Source organism: Megalopta genalis, chromosome 11 (genome assembly GCF_051020955.1).
Source record: "Megalopta genalis isolate 19385.01 chromosome 11, iyMegGena1_principal, whole genome shotgun sequence".
Taxonomy (NCBI): Eukaryota; Metazoa; Arthropoda; class Insecta; order Hymenoptera; family Halictidae; genus Megalopta; species Megalopta genalis.
The window spans coordinates 9,016,981-9,035,142 of NC_135023.1; the positions used below are offsets into that span (position 1 = coordinate 9,016,981).

Here is an 18,162-nt window from a genome sequence, read left to right on the forward strand (position 1 = left end):
TCACATCGGCCGTCGCTCGAGCCGCCATTTCCCGATGGGACTCTTTCACACCATGCACCCTTCTCCGAGCTATCGCCGAGTCGGTCTCTCGTCGCATACAATGGGCGACGAAAAAGGTATTCGAATATTAGTATAGCTTTGATTTTCTACGCTGTATATTTAAATAAATATACATCGAAGGGGAAAAAATACTTTATGGTATATTAAAGTAGAGTATATCGATGTCGGAATACAAGAAATTTTCAATTTAGTGTAAAACGTTGTCTACATGATTGACAAACTATTAAGTTATAAAAGCAAATTCTTTTTATTCATTTTTATTACCAATTTTATGCCTCTATTATTTAAGCCTTTATGCCTCTATTGTTTCAAGAAGTTTGACATTTTCAAAGTAAGTATTTATTTAGGATTCAAGATCAAGGCGCGTACAAATATAAATTGTTATCTTAATTATCTTGTGAATGCATCTGAAGAAATTTGCAAAAAAGAATGCAATTTTCGTTGATTTTTCCTATGTTACATCAATATTAGCACAGGTAAATGAGCCAAAACTGCGTTCTAATTTTACAAATTCCTTCGAATGCGTCAACAGATTAAGATAACAATTTATATTCACACGAGTTGCAACGAAGAACGTGCATACTACGAACAAATCATAGAATCGTGTATAATATCGATCATAAATAAAGAATAACTTCTAAAATGTCAAACTTCTTGAAACATATTGTTAAACAGTAAAATTGGTAATAAAAATTAATAAAATAAAATCTACAACCCTTAACAACTCTTCGACTGAATTTTATAAGGCGTTCGAATACTCACGTTCCGCGAAAATTCGGCGTTCCTTAATATTTGTTTAATCACGTAGACAACGTTTTTCACTAAATCGAAAATTCCTTGCATTTCGACATTAATATACTCTACTTTAATACACCGTAAAATATCTTTTTCCCTTCGACGTACATTCGCTCAAACATACAGCGCAAAAAGCCGAGGTTACACCAACGTTCGAACACATTTTCCATTGTCCACTGTGTATCTCATTTTCTTGTAAATATATGGTTTGCCTTTCTGCCTTTCCGTTTTCGTTTCTCATTCGCACGACTTGCATGGCATCGCTTAGGTAAGGACGCTCGCGCAGTACCACGCCAGAAAGCTCCGTGAAAAGAGCGAAAAGACAAAGAAAAAGCTGACTATAACTGTTTTCCTATCTCGACGCATCCTGAACACGCTTGTGTAACCATTGTCGAGCGGAGGCCGCGCGATCCCTTCGCGATCGATCGTCGTCGCGATCGTAGGTCGAGCGTGTCGCGCGCATGTCGTCCAAAAAAAGAAAAAAAAGAAATCAACGATTCAAACCGTAACCCGAGGGATCCTCGAGAAAATCGACTAGGCAACTTCCATGTTTCTCAGGTATGGTATATTCAGTTTTCACCGAGAATAGAAATATTTTTCTAATATGTTTCGAGCACGAAACGCGCGCGGCCGCGCCGCGGGACCGCGCGACGGGATCGTCCGTCGAGCCTCCGCGACGACAATGGTCGCAAGCTGTGAGCTACGAGCTCGGACCTAACGTTAATCATTGTCCCTGCATCCTGTGGATCGTCGCAGACCTGCAGTCTTCTTTACTTGAAAAAGGTTCGGTATATATGTATATATTATATATATACGTACATGTATCTAGATCTATATATTAATCCATCGTTTCTTTCGCCTACGTCTCTGTACATTAACTCTGTCGCCGTGGCCACCGACCACGAGGTGTTTTAAACGAGTCCTGGCTGCGCTCGAAGTTTCCACGACGGAGTTCGTTCGCCGTCGCGCCGCGAGAAAAGCGCGCCGCGATGTTCGCCGTCGGCCACGAAAAAGCGCGCCGATGTTCGCCGGTTCGCGAAAGCGTCGTGAAAACGGAGCGGCGAACGCCGCGTCCCTCTGGGAAACTTCGAGGTTGAATTTTCATCGGAGCGTGCAACGCCGACGACGGATCGATGGTCTCCCGTTTCAATCGTCGACTGATAATAATCGCTGATCGATCGCAGAGACAAAGTTACAGGGCGCCGAGGATAAAGTTGCTTCCCGACGAAACGATCGGCCCCGACACTCCGTTCGAACGAATCTCGTCGAATCGTCGAGCCCGCCGCAGACGTAGATTTTCTATCCCCGACCGTATAATATTTATCCGTGACTTCGCATTTATATATTTACATGTTAAATCGTTCGTAAACGTTGCGATTATACGCGTAGAAATAATATCGAGCGCACGTTCTTGGAATCGTGCGGAAACTCGCGCGTTTCCCGAACGCGTCGAAACGCGCGGCCGACGCCGAAGCACGCGCGATTCGATCGAAGCTGTTCAACGAGTCGCGCGGAAGCGCGGAGAATTTTCGATTCCGGCGAGATCGAGCTTCGTTTTTGACTATGATCCGTGGAAATAACGTCGGCGGAGATCCGGCTTGGAAAACCGTTCCGCGCGAGCGCGCTTCGCTCTCGTCACGAGACCCGTGACCGAAAGAACCGCGATCCGTCGTCGCGTTGCAGGCTCCGGGTGTTCGTAGAGACATAGTAGATACTCATCGTTATCTCTTAGATCACAACCCTGCCGGAACGACGAGGCATCCTCGCCGCTGAAACACCCCGGGGATGTCTCCTCGTCGGCAAGCAAACGTCGCGGCGTGTCGGCGACGCGTCGAACGTTCGCCGCGATCAATCCGATCGATCGATCGATCGTCGCGTTTAATTAACGATCGGGCTGGGTTCGACGCCGAGCTGACATCCGCCGACGGTCCCACACGAATTTCGATCGCACGAACCTCGGAAATACAGACGGCAATGGTGTCCGAGTTTACGAGATTCGTACTTCCCCTCCCCCGCGATTCTAGATAATTAACGAAATTCTCCGATTCGCGCGTTCAAAGCCCTCGCGACAATTTTTCTAGAGAGATGACCGAGATCGGGGCTGCGGTCCACGCAACGCCCTTTCCGGCCTATAGGAACGCGAAAAGAAAAACGCGATTAATAAATCCTTCTACTTCCCGAGCTGTCTACATTTGTAAATCTTGTAAACCCTCGTTCGACGTTCGTTCACGGCGGTCGCGGAGCGACGATCGCCGGCGAACACACGATTCACGAATCACACGAGCTTAACTTGTTAGTCAAATTCTTGGGGACGATCTGGTCGGTAGTCCGCGCTCGTAACTCGCCGTTCCTCCGAAGACCGCGGATTCTTTCCGGTTCGTTCAACTTCGATTCTGTCGCGATGCCTCGCCGATCGATCGTCTTCGATCGAACAAATTCGAGACACAAGAAGATCGATCGAAAGAACGCGTCGAAACGATTTCGTTCGTCGTTTCGATCCGATAGAACGAACGAACGGCCCTGCGACGCGGAGAATTCGGAGAGGAACCGCGATTTTTCCGCGTTCCTTCGGCGTTCGACGACTCCGAATTCTCTCTTTCGCTTCTCGGCGATCCGTCGCAGCTCGTTGCAGTAATTTCTCCCCGATTCGCGCCGAGATTGCGCACAAAACTGGTACAATTCGGGGAGCGGAGATGCGACTGTTCGAGCCTCGGAGCCTCGTTTTTACAGCTACCGATTGTCAGCGACTGTAAAAACGAGCCGGCGAAGCTCGAACAATCGCGTCTTCTCTTCCCGAATTGTACCAGTTTTGTGCGCATTTCTCGACGCTGATTACAGAGAAATCACCGTAATCGTTGCTAATCGAATCGTGCAAAAACGAGTATACGATCGTTTGATCCCGGGTTCGATCGGAGCCGGTGAATTACGAGCGAACGATCGCGAGCCCCCTCGACTATATTTTCCTCGAAAGGGCTGACTGTATCGCCGCCGTAACTGTAAACACTTGTACATAAAGGTCAAAGGGCGGGATCGGAAAGAGTCGATCGCGCCACCCTTGCCACCTTCCAATGTATGTTAATCGGAGAGTGTCCCGTTCCCAAATGGTATTCCATTTAATTGTAGTGAATGCCGCGTTGAAACGGATTGCCCGCAGACGCTCGATTTCTAGCCACCTAAAGACTAATTATAATAACGATGACGATGCCATTGTGTAAATATATAAACTGATGATTTCAATGTGGAAGTCACGGTGTGGGTTCTTAATCGACCTTGTTTCGTCCTTTAATAGTTGTCGTGGAAGAGCTCACAGGTATGCGCCCATCATTCATTCATCATCATTATCATCATCATCTACTTTACGTATTATCCCCCGTGTTTTCGTCATCATTACCCGCCGATCCCTGCTCGGTAGACACCTTCGATACCTTCTTTCGAGTGCCTACGATCTGTCCAGCAACATCGAGATTGGCCGATCCGAGTCTTTCTCGGATATTTATGTTGATTTATTTATCATTAATGGGATTCCCGTGGACAAAGAACCGAGAATTGCCGACTCGACTTCGGCCAGTTTCGATGATCTCGATGTGCCTACGATCTGTCCAGCAACATCGAGATTGGCCGATCCGAGTCTTTCTCGGATATTTATGTTGATTTATTTATATCATTAATGGGATTCCCGTGGACAAAGAACCGAGAATTGCCGACTCGACTTCGGCCAGTTTCGATGATCTCGATGTGCCTACGATCTGTCCAGCAACATCGAGATTGGCCGATCCGAGTCTTTCTCGGATATTTATGTTGATTTATTTATCATTAATGGGATTCCCGTGGACAAAGAACCGAGAATTGCCGACTCAACTTCGGCCAGTTTCGATGATCTCGATGTGCCTACGATCTGTCCAGCAACATCGAGATTGGCCGATCCGAATCTTTCTCGGATATTTATGTTGATTTATTTATATCATTAATGGGATTCCCGTGGACAAAGAACCGAGAATTGCCCACTCGACTTCGGCCAGTTTCGATGATCTCGATCAGCTTGACCCTTCTTTAACCTCCGCTTTAGAACGAACACCACCAGTCCCTAGATCGAACCATTCAATTTTCTTTAGAGTACAAAGAATGCTTGTCGTGTGCCGTTGTGTTGACACCGATCATCAGATTCTGTATTTCAACGTAGCGACTTCAACTGTGCTTTTTGTTCGCGCTGCTGAATCATCGTTCCCAACTTCGTCGCGATCTCCTCGTCTCGTTTCGCGGATCACAGAAATTCTTAGTTCGACATTCGGTTGCACGCGCATTTCGAGCACAGAATCGATCGCCGCGCGAGACTCGCGCTGAAAATTTCGGTGTAAAATTTCACTCGATCGAAAGAGAAGACGTTCGATGTTTTCTGATTCGAAATGCGCTTTACGACGAACTCTGTGAACATTTCGATGCATCGTGCCTGTCATTCGATCGATTCATGGACCATTGTCCTCGCTTCCCTCGATTTCGTGTAATCGTTTTCTAGAGACAAGCTTTAACATCCTCTGTTTTACCGAAATCATATATACAGTGGTCCGAAAAAATGTTTATACGCCTTTCAAAAAGCGATAACCTTTTTAATATTGGTTTGAGTGACTTGAATCTTTTTTTTTGGATGACAGTCGGGACTAGTCTAAAAATGCTAGTCCAAAATGCTTTGTTTAAATTTTATTATCAGTTTTAATGTCAAACAAAATAAATAACAAAACTCTGGGAAATTTAACAAATACCTTAAATACTATAAAAAGTTAAAAAACAAGAGTTTCTTATCTTTCTTTGTTATCCCAAGTAATGGCAAAATTTGAAAAGGCATTTTAGTCATCGTCTAGTAGATTAGTCATTCTTATCATCTAAAAAAGAATTGACGTCATTCAGTTGAGTTTTCAGAAAGTTATCACGTTTTAGAAGGTGTAACGAACACTTTTGTGGGCCACTGTACGATCATCTCGAAGAATCAATTTCTAATCACACGATCGATCATTCTTTACTACCCACCATTTTGCATCGATCCCAGTTCTACTCAAGAAACCCGAACTCGCATGAGAAATCATAGTCGTTCGTCCACAAACATCCTCTGTCGGATCATCACTTCCTCCGGGACTTACTATTACATTAGACGACAAGATACACCGAACTCGAACAACTAAATAAAACGAGACATTAACGGTATCAATTTTGACAGGATTGTTTTATTAGAACAAGAGATTCAATCAGTAAAAAATATCTACCATTCAAATTTTAACAATGAGGATACTATGTCACCGTTGGAATAAAAGAAGCCTATAATGGTATCCTGGTGTATCTGACTCCATCAAAATTGTCTAAACAGAGTGTCCCAAGAATGCCTTAGGGTTCTTGAAGTCATTTGAAGTAACTTTTTCCTTAGCGAAATTCTCCTACGATGCTTCGTTTACGAGTTATTAACGAAAAACGCTGACCATTACGAGGCGAGCACGGCTGGCGCGAGGCGGCGCCTGCGACGAGCGCGCGAGGCCCAGCTCCGCTCATTGGCTCGGCAGTCTCGCGCCAGCCGATCATGTCTCTCATTGGTCACTGTTTTTCGTTAATAACTCGAGAACGAAGCCTCATAGAACATTTTCGCTAAGGAAAAAGTTACTTCAAATGACCCGAGGAATTCCTTTGTCCAGATTGCGAGTCATTTTGAGGCAACATAATTGCAAACAAAATGTTTCCTCAAAATCCTATCAACGTTTCGATTTTATAGACGCAAACTGCGTCCTTGGAAGTACTTTTACCAATTTTTCCAGAATTTTTGTAACAATCTTTCCAACATTTCTCAATCTCTAACAGGGTACCATTTCAGACTCTCGCCAAAAACCATTGTTAAATCTGGATAGAAATATCTTCCCGCACCAAATACCTTAACCCAGACCTAACCAAGACCTCTCCCAGTAGACAAAGTGTTCAACGAAAAAGCCACGACACCCACCAAAGCTATTGTCACGAGTTCGCTGTATCTAGTTCTTGACCCTTGAAGAACCCTGAATCGTAAAACAGCACGCACTAATCTACGAACGTGGTTCCACAGGGATCGCTAAGTCGAGCCTTCGGTCTGCGACCCAGGAGCGAGAAGGCCTCCCCGTCGTCCTCGTCGGACACCGGAAGTCTGGCGAGCCAGTACATGAGCAGCGCCCGGAGTAACTCGCCGCCGCCACCGCAGCTCCCGCCGAGGCCGATCACCGGGAACAAGAGGCACCGCAGGGTGAAGAGCATCGGGGACATCGACTACATAACCAGCGCGGCGGTCAGCACCCCCGTTTGACAGGAGGGCAGGCCCCAGCACTCGGGGCCTTACCGGAGCCTCAGCGAGCGGGGATACTCGTCGACGTACTCCTCGCAGTACGGCTCCTATTCCGGATACAGCAACATACTTCCTCCCGGCGATCAGTACCAGTATCAGCAGACCAGCAATTATTATCAGCTGAAGGGCGGTTATTACTCGCCGCAGAGCACCGGGCCCCCTTTCCCAGGCGTACAAAGGTACGGCAGCCTGGTCGAGGAGGCCTGGCCCTGCTCCACCAAGGACGACCCTGCCGGCAACCCGAAGACCAATCCTAGGACCTACCTGGCCTAGGCCGAGTCGCTGGGTCGGGGATGAGACAGCGATCTTCCTTGAACCGTGTCGACAGGGACCAGAGAATCGTGGGAATTTTTTAATTGGTCTGCGCATTTCTTATCGGCGAGTTTTGGATTATTTTGGAATTATCGAATTCGGATGTTATTGGACGGTGACGTCTTGTCATTATTATTATTATTATTATTATTATTATTATTATTATTATTATTATTATTATTATTAATTGACGGTGGATTTTATGCATTTGTGACGGAAATTGTGACGGTAATTATGGTTCTAGGATTATCGGATTCGGATGATCTTTGACAGTTACGTCTTATCGTTATTATTATTATTATCAATTGACGGTGGATTTTATGCATTTGTAACGGTAATCGTAACGGTAATTATAATTCTTGGATTCGGATGATCTTGGACAGTTACGTCTTATCGTTATTATCATTATTATCAATTGACGGTGGATTTTATGCATTTGTGATGGTAATCGTAACGGTAATTATGATTCTTGGATTATGGGATTTGGATAACCTTGGACAGTTACGTCTTATCGTTATTATTATCGTTATTATTATTATTATTATTATTATTATTATTATTATTATTATTATTATTATTATTATTATTATTATTATTATTATTATTATTATTATTATTATTATTGTCAATTGACGGTGGATTTTATGCATTTGTGACGGTAATCGTAACGGTAATTATAATGCTAGGATTATCAAATTCGGATGACCTTGGACAGTAGCCTCTTGTCGTTATTATTATTGTATTATTAATTGCCGCCGTTTTTATGCATTTATGACGGTAATTGTGTCTCTAAAAAAAGGTGCGATTCCAGCCCTAGGATTATCGAATTATCTCGTCATTGTTGTTAACAGACTGTGCGGATTTTGTGCATTCGTGACGGAAACGAGTAGGTCGAATTGAAAATTGTGATTAAATAATTTTTTAAGGATATTAACACAGTATCTTGTGCTCGTTCGGTTCATTAAAGGGAGAATAACGTTTCCAAGCGTATTTTGTTTCTTAAAATTTGATGCGGACAATTTTTATTTTCCACGAAGATCCGCAGTCCAATTATTTATTAAACTGCGCGTGCCAGTTTTGCTTTCAAAGGTCGACAGATCTAGGATTATCTTGTCAATAGACTGCGGATTTTTATGGAAAATAAACATTATATCTGTGCGAATTTCAAGAAATAGAAACTAAACAAGATCTCCCTTTCTTTCTTTCTGTAATAATAATCGCAACCGTTCCAAAATAATACACTGTCTTTATGAAATTCTTTTCACGTTTCTACTATTTTAAATTGTGACATTTTTCAATTGCCATAAATGCGTAAAATCCGCTGTTTACTTATAAATGAGGAAGTTTTTAGATTCACAAACTTGCCTTCCTCTGTTCTCCCACCGGAATCATAATGTTCTGTAAGAAGGCACTGAGCAGACCTATTCAAAAGTTCCATAATTCTCTCTCTCTCTCTCTCCCTATCACTGACAGAAATGGTATAAACTCCGGGAACAACGTGGATTCTTCTGATCAACATGGCGGACGATATAAGGCCCTCGATGCCACCGGTTTCCCGAGCAGCCTTTCGGCTTCAAAAGCAGTCTTACAGACTGCTCGCCTACTATAGCTACTTCGTTCGCTTTTCCGCGACTATTTATTCGACAATGCCGAAGAGAAGAACGTTCACCGAATTCTCCAGTGGCTCCGGCCGACGAGTCCGCCATCTTGACGCAGAAGCTATTTAACCATTATCAGGCTGACCGTTAAGCTTAACCGTTAGTTCAACAATTAATTAAACCGGATCCTCTTCGAACCGGTTTCTACAATATATATATATATATAGCAATTCAGGGAACATCGCTGTTTTACCGTCGATTCGGGGATTTGCGGTGCGAACTGCGTAATCTGGAGGATGTAACGGAGCGTATTGGTAGCCTAGGTTCGGTATAGTTAAGGAGGATCGCCGCGATGACCGTTGAATCAACGAAGGAGACGCGAACGAGGCTCGTGTTTTCTCGTCGACTTGCTTTCTCGCGCGGAAATTACGTACCTTCGATCCCTCGATCGCAATCTTCCAATCGATGCTCCGCGAGAAAGACGCCTCTGATCGATCTTCTATTTGACGAAACGCCGGAACATTGACCCGGATTCGGCGTGAACGCGATCGGACTTTTGTACCTGCGTCAACCAGAAGCCCCGAGCCTCGCGTTCGCGAGCCGTGAATTATCGAATCGCAGACGGTTCTGCGGCCGTCAGGACCAGTTTCGTAATCAGTTAAGCGACGTAGACGTAGAGGAAAGACTGTTCACCAGTAGTATCGGCAGTAGGATGATAATCGAGCATGGGTCTAGGATGAAATAATGCTACCCGAATCGCAGTCGACTCGGTCGAACGATTCGCGAACCGTTCGACGACCCGGATCAGTTCGCGCAGATCACGGCTGAAAGGCGACCAGCCGATGACGCGATCTTTGCGATCACGAAGAGAGAGAGGCCGGTCGATCGACCTACGCCGGAGACCTTCTACGCTGTCGCGTTCTACTGGAATCGCTGCCAAATCGTGAGAATCAAAGACGCCGCGTCTGTCCGAACCTTCAACGAACACACGACCAAGCAGAATCGAGAGATCCTAACACTGTTGCACCAAGAAGAGTTTTCGTTGTCTGGGATCGAAGATCGAAGCCGCGCGGCGACCGGTCAGACGAAGCCGCCGGTAACGCTTTCAACTATGATTCAACGACGACTGTCGATTACCGATGGAGACACACGATCGCTCGGAGATCGAGGAGGCTGTTAGGCGATCGTTCCGTCGCGAGAGCCGATCGATCGATCGATTTGGGCGACGTTGATCATCGCCCATTGATCACGGTGGAAGTGGACTGGGGCTTCCATTGGTGTTCACCGGAAGAACACGGGGAACTGTTCGGATCGGCAACCAACAAACATTCCAAGTCGCTGTTACTCGGCTGTTCTGAGAGTTCGAATAGGCGGAGACCTATACTTCTTTCATTGTCGACGAAATATACAGGGTCTCCTAAAATTATAGCGTATCCGGGAGACGAGAGATTCCTGAGGTGATTTGGAGTAACTTTTTCCTTTGCGAAGATGCGATCCGAGGCTTCGTTTACGAGTTATTGGCGAAAAACGGCGACCAATGAGAGGCGAGCGAGGCGGGCCGGCCAACGAGCGCGCGGGACCCAGTTCCGCCCATCGGCTCGGCCGCCGCGCGCCAGCGGATCTCATTGGTCACTGTTTTTCGTTAATACCTCTCGTAAACGAAGCGGCGGATCGCATTTTCGCAAAGGAAAAAGTTTCTTGGAATAATCCGGGGAACCCGTTATTTCCTAGACGCGCCATAACTACGGGACAGACTGTGAGATAAGACGAAACCCGAGACCAAGCTAACCGAGAACCGTGTAATCAGCAAACCTTCGCGATCTATGCTATTAAACGAGTCGGCGGTCCCACCCCGGGGCCCGTCCAGGGCCCCCTTTAGTTTCTTCTCCTTTCTCCAGCCCTCGCACCTTCGTTATGTTTTTCTACGTTCGTGATATAATTGTACATATGTGTACCAAAACGTGTAAGAAAAAAGAAAAAAACGGTTTCTCTTCGAACGCACACGCCGGGGGACAATGATCGAGGGGAGCGCGAAGCGAGAACGATTCTTGTCCGTGTGAAACGACGATCTCATTTCCCTCGGAACGAAATCCACGAGGGTCTCGCCCGTCTTGTCGAGATCGTCGACGGTTCTCATATCGCATCGCGTTCCGATTCTTTGACGTAGCTTAGCGAAATCATGGTTTTCACGAGTATGTAACGCGTTCGTTGTATTTATATCGTAAAGGAGCCCCCCGCCGTTCGGGGACTTCGACGCGAGGAAATTATTTATGTGATCTCTCGAGGTGTGACGTATTTTTTGCCGGAGCTTTCGGGGCGATTCGTCGACGAGGATCGTCTCTTCACTGTGAACCCCTCAATTCGGCGCACGAATCTTCGCAACGACTGGAATTAATCGAGAATTAACAGTAATTTATCTCTAATTAGCGCGCTGATTGCGCGCAGCGATGGACAATTTTGGGAGAGGAGATACGATTATTATTAAACAGCCCTGCGTCTCGTTTTTATAGTTATAATAATTATAATGATTTATATATAATTATCGATTATTTATTATATATTATATTATATGTATTATATATAATTATTATAATAATATTATTACATATAATTATATTGATTAATATATATGTATTATATATAATTATTATAATAATATTATTATATAATTATATTGACTAATATATATGTATCACATATAATTATTATAATAATATTATTATTATATACCATTACGTTGATTAATATACAATGACGGTCAGCAACTATAAAAACGAGCCGCAAAGGCTATATAATAATAATCGTATCTCCTCTTCCCAAATTGTCCAATGTTCGTGCGCAATCTGAGAGCGCGAATTAGGGAGAATTTATTGTATTATACTTCTGCGGAGCCGGTCGCGTTAGATGTACGCGAGCTGTAATTAATTGTGCAACCCGTTGCGGGGAGGCGAGCATGTACGAGATCGGTCGACGATGCGTTTATGCGAGCCGATATTAATTGTTCGCAACGCGTTAGGACGATTTAGCGTCGTCGGGTGTCGCGCGATGCAACGCGATCCATCGATCCCGAGGACCGCGTCCCGATCACGATGTGATCGCGATGATCGCAGACGGGACAACGTCCGGATCGGATCGTTTCCTCGAACGTTTATTTTGTTGTAGATAAAAAAAAAACACCAGCATGTAATTGAATATTTATTCGTAGGCGAGAAATTCGTATTTATGCGCTTTGCGGTAATTTATTTCGATCGTTGCTTGACGATGGATCAGTATTATCGTCGTTTGTCGCGGCTAAACGACGGATCAATACTCTCCCGAGTGAAACTCTCTATTTCCCCTCTTGTTCCCTTTGTTTTCATCTTGTTTTTCCTTTTTGTTTTCCTTTTTTTTACACACCTAAGTAATTTATTCGGATAAATTAGTTTAGGGCCTCTAATTTATTTTTTTGGCGTGCGCGCGGCACGTGCCGAAAAAAAGGAAGTTCGACGAGAGGACTTGGGGATCGACGAGAGAGATCCGCGTCCGATCCTCGACGTTTCGTGATCGTCTTAAGGTATTTTACGGAAGCAATTGTAACATTCGCTTGTGGATGTCTAACTGATAAACGCGACCAAATGATCGAAAGAAACATTGTAAATGTGCTCAGTATCGTCTGTATATATTTGTGTGAGTTGTAATCTAAATATCTGGGAGAAATGAAATAAATGAATGCCTTTACTTCTGTGCAACGCGGACGTCGCTTCCGTTCTCACCATTTTTACCTCCTCTCTCCCCATCTAACCGGTAACCGAAATCGAATCGAAATCATCAAAGGGTTAAACGCATCGAATTTTTCTGTTTCGTGGAAAAAAATCTAAGGCTTGTTATTCTTGTTAATGGTAAAATTGAAAACGAACGTAAAGACCCGTTCAAAAGCGTGTACAGCCTATTTTTATTTTTTTATTTTAAATTTGCAGTATAAATTCTGCGATGTACAAAAAAGTCGAACATAGAAAATCATCTTAACGTTATAAAATGTGCGGTTTAGAGTCTTCGGTCAGTATAAAAATACTCAGTATATAAATACTAAATCTACTAAATCTACTTCTAGATACTAGAATTACGTTCAGTGTCCCTATAGTTAATTCAATCCGTTTTATTTATAATTAGACTGCAGATTTTATACATTTATTTGTGACAAAAATGAACAGATTAAATATAGATTCATCTGTGACAGTTTTACCTCTTTCACTTCTTTATCCAGACTTCGACAATTTTTTATTTTTTGGTCATTCCGTCATTTACCCCTTCCTACTAGCTGATCACACCCTATCTCTTTGCCAATTCTATTCATTACGCACTTCTGCATTGACAAAGTCGCCAAAATTTTTCACGTTTAATTTTTACGATTTTTTAAGGGTTTTTACGAATTTTTAGAAATTTTTATAAATTTTTACAAACCCTAATTTGGTGTCCGAGCTTAGGAATTGTACATACTGTCTGTACACTTCATTCGTGCCACCAACGCAATCGTATTTAACGTTATAGTTTTCTATACTTCATTCTTATTATAGACACCGACTTAGGATACATAAGGATTTTGAGTTATGCTATTCCTCAGTTGATAAAGTATCGAAGTCGATAAAATAGTCAGACCCTGAGCGCGAAATTCGTTTTCGATCCGAGTTAATCGATATTATTTCAATTTATAATGTATTTAACTTTGATATACTATATAACAAAGTTAAATACATTATAAATTGAATATTTGAATATTTGAATTGAATTGAATATTTTATATATAGCATATTATAATTCTCACGTTTTCGTGTCGGATCTAAACCATTTACCATCTGTAGATGACTGACGAACAGTTTGAGCATTTCTTCACTATCTGTATTCTCAATTAAATTATTAATTAAAAAAATATATATATTTAATATATAAATTATTAATTATCTCAATCAATTAAAATATTCAAAGAGTCATCGATTCTTTCCATCGCTAAAAATGCTACTTAAAATTCACAGAATATAATTAAATTCTGCAATTATTTATTACAAATAGACTGCAGCCGTGTCTAAACGAAGCTCGACAATTTTCTCTTAAATAATATCTTGCATTAGGAACGAAGCTGTAGCTTTATAAAAATTCCCTTAAGAAATTCTCCACGGTTCATCTCCGACATTTAAAAAAATATCAGAAAACAGTCAGCGTATAAAACATCGAACCTTTGAACTCGAAGCTATGTTAACTACAAAATCCAAAATAGTGTGTCGGTGTCTCGGAGTCGAGTACGAAGGTGTTTAACCCCTTGCCGCACCATTTTCTTCAAAGTTATAATGATCAGAAGATTTTCAATTGTAATCATTTTCTAAGAAGAAAAAAGATCATTCATATTTATCGTGTGTCTTGCATTTACTTAAACGTTTAAACACTGCTGACAAGAAATCAGAATTTTATTCAGACCGAAGAGAACGAAACAGCATTAATGAATGCAAAATTAATGTTTATTTTTTTTCTATTTCGTATATTTTTCATATTTTTGTAATACTATTATAATTATTACTAGTTATAGTTTATAGTACTATTATAATACTATTATTAATACTATTATTATTATAGTACTATTATAATTATTACTAGTTATAGTTATTATATATTATATATATATAATAATATATATATATAATATATAATAACTATAACTAGTAATAATTATAATAGTACTACAAAAATATGGAAAATATACGAATATATATATAGTTAATATAGTTATTACTAGAAATCTCTATCACGTGTCGGACTCGTCAAATTATGGCAACGGGCTAATTAAATCAGTGGGCAAAGTTACGGTCCAAGAAACTGCATCGAAAACTAAGGGTTTGCTAAAAATTCCAAACACGGTGCGGCGAACGTCGTTCCAACTCTTTCGACGCTTCCACAGGGTGTGCAACAACGGGGGCTGTCGTTCCTTTTTTTTCCTTCCTCCGGCCTCGAGGGAAATCTGAGGTCGAGCTGGGGAAAAAGGGGTTGGGAAAGGGCTAAAGGTGGCGCGAGGGAACGCCGCGCGGAAATCGCAGGACAGTGGTCGCTTATTTGAAGTCAGGTGACAAGCTCGTAGCCCGATTCGATTGTGTCCGTTGGTTACTCTTTCATCGGGTTCCTCCGCGCTGGGAATTTTAGATTTGATTACAAAACGCGTCCCCCCTCCCCCGTCCGCCCCCGCCATCGGCACCGTCTCCTACACGTCCGCCGCGATCGAGCTTTCGCCCTTGCAGCTAGCGATGGCAACGACACCGCCGCGTCCAACCCCCTGAATTCTCTCCAACGACCGTACAAAAACCGCGTCCCCATCGAACAGCATAGTTACGTATTCGTAGTTACATTTAGTTACTTATTCGAACGTATTTAAATCGTTAAACTCTAGCTCCACGAATTGACGAAAATCGAATCTCTTTTAATATTTTGAAACGAGGAGCTTTTTCGCGAAGTTCTAGAGAACCGTGGAGAAAGAAAACGAATGTAGAAAATCGCGCGGAAATTTCATCGATCGCGATATCGTCGAAAAAACATGGCGGGCGACAGCTTGAATTGTTTATTGTAAACAGACTGCGGATCTTTGTGCGAAATCAAAAATTTGTATAATTTCTTACAACGAACAAATATTGGGTACAAATGTGTTTTTCGTTTCGACGATACAGTAAAAATAGCGCTGCGTTATTTTGAGAGAATAATATATAATCATCGATTTTTTTATAAATTCATCAAATTCGCAGTCTAATCGTGAACTCGGGAAAGCGCAGGACAAATTAACTGCAGGATGCGGTATATAATAATTAAACAATAAGTAATATTGTATTGCTTGTCATTACTTATTACTTATTGAAATTAAAATTAATATTATACATTAATTTTTAATTTTATATAGCATATTTTTCGAGGTGCTCCTCCTACAGAAATGAAATATAAATGTATATTTCCATTTCTAAATATTTCAATATATCGAAAACAGTACAACGATACGTATAAATTTTCCTGATTACTTTACAGTTTCGTATTTGACCTAATCATTTTTGTCAAGGTTGTGTCAAGGCTTTCTAACTATATCTTTACTTAATAATAATCCACAGTCCATTTATTAGAAACGAATAAGCGCGAATTAACGCGGCCGCGAGCGAAATCGTCGCGCGAAGGGATGATTTTCAGAATTAGTTCTCTTGAAAATGCAATATTACGCGAACATGAAATATTTGGGCGCGTGCGATCAGACCTGAAGCAGAGAATGTAAGAAACTAGCTGGCTCGCGAAGCCGACAATTTGTAGAACGTGGAAGCCGAGGATCGTCGCCATCGCTAGTTTCAACCGCGTCCGCAACCCCGTTCCGGCTGCACCGATGAAAAACTCTTGTTGCTCGATCGCGACGGAATTATTGGCCGGCCGTGCTTATTTATGGCGTTCATTTTCCTGGAGATTGCAGGAGAGGACGGTCCCGGTCTCTCTCGCGCGGGCTCGATTTTTTTGCGGCAGCACGTCGATCCGCGATTTACGGCGTGTCAGCTGAGAGGTGAACAGGACGTTGATAACGACGACACATTGACGTGTGGAGGATCGGCCGGCCCGATTCTCGCGACGAAATTAATTCCCGCGGTCCTTGCGATCGTCGCAAGAATCGAAAGCTTCCCGAGGGGGGTGGGTGGGAAAAAACTGCGCCCCCGTCTGCACCTGCCCGGGGAACGCCGGGAGTAACGATTGTCGGATGCGCCCGATCGCGTGCACGCGTTCATCGGTAAATTTTACGACGAGCTCCGTCGCTGGAAAATCTGGACGGCTTCCCCCCTACCCTCCCCTCCTGGCTCCAGAAAATCCGCGCGCGATCATCAATAACAATTCTTATTCGAACGCATCTCGAAGTCCGACTCGTACCGATTAATTAAAAACAATGTAAAAAGAGGTACAATTCTATTCGGATCTCGGTTTTGATCTTCTCGTGCGAGAATTCTAACATAAATAATAATATAATAATAAAAATAATAATTTGTAGGATTTCCAAGCTTCAAACAGCGTAGATTCGAAGGTTCGGCGATCCTTTTTTTAAGCGGAATTTAGCTTTTATAATTTTTCTGGCCTCGTGGAAATGGTAGATCGCTGATCCTAATGCAGAGAAAATAATTGTCGCGCTTTTTTTATCGGAAGCAGAATCTAAATAGACAATTATTTATACCCTTAACACGTCGGTCGCATAGGGGTGACAATAATTTTTTACCAATTCTGAAAATTCATTTTCACTGTGATATATTCGAACAAATTGAAGAATATAAAAATATTGAAGAACATAAAAATTCGAAGAAACCTTCTAGTTTCGGTTTAATTGATTAAATCACTTTGTGGCAATTTTAGTGGTCGATTGTCGGCCCTGAACGTGTTAAATCATTGCAGTACCTTGACAATAATGTGCTGCCACCTGCCTCGAAATTCCTGCGGTGTTTTCGTACCGATGTTTCCGTTGTGTTTCGTTTTATCAGACAAAGTCCGTGATTTAATAGCGAATGTCTGAAGGGTGTGTAATTCTAAGTGTTGTAAGATTTGTAATTTTCGAGGTTGCATTCTATTTTACGAAGCCCGTGACAGTTGGAGGCTGCGGGGATGCACGGGGACGATTAATCATCCGCGGATGACTTCCTGTCGCGACAGACGCAGTCGCTGCATTATACATGATCGCCGTTTTAAATGGGATTAACATGGGATTTGTAGAATTTCGTGGCATATGCTGTCTGCTGGTGGGCCGGCTACGAAGCACGTATTAATATAGTGAGAATAAAAATCGCAGGATATCGCTTGCTGCAGAAAATAGAGTAAATTCGCCCCAATTTTTATTCAGCTTGCGCAGAAAAGTGGACAATTTGGAGAAAGGAGATACGATTGTTCCAGCCTCGAGGCTCACTTTTATAATTTCCAATTGTCAACAGTTATAAAAACGGTTTAAAAAGCTGAAGGGAAATTAGGGAGAATTTACTGCGATTCTAAAGGCGTTCGAAATTCATCTGAAATTCCAGTGAATGTTCATCG

The 18,162-nt window shown here is 42.6% G+C and overlaps 1 protein-coding gene across 20 annotated transcripts in view; it reads left to right on the forward strand.

Annotated features, from left to right (window-relative positions):
• Liprin-gamma (liprin protein kazrin) overlaps nt 1-12,842 on the forward strand; it is a 239,525-nt gene extending 226,683 nt beyond the window's left edge. For 12 of the 20 annotated variants that reach the window (XM_033480135.2, XM_033480141.2, XM_033480142.2 and 9 more), the window contains 3 exons: nt 1,612-1,638; nt 4,145-4,165; nt 6,932-7,305. In XM_033480135.2, the coding sequence (XP_033336026.1) occupies nt 1,612-1,638; nt 4,145-4,165; nt 6,932-7,165 (282 nt within the window). In that variant the 3' untranslated portion in view covers nt 7,166-7,305. Of the gene's footprint in view, nt 1-1,611; nt 1,639-4,144; nt 4,166-6,931 lie in introns of all 20 variants that reach the window. The other 8 variants (XM_033480138.2, XM_076525094.1, XM_076525099.1 and 5 more) reach the window with 7 other exon arrangements.
• The last annotated feature ends 5,320 nt before the right edge of the window (nt 12,843-18,162 follow it).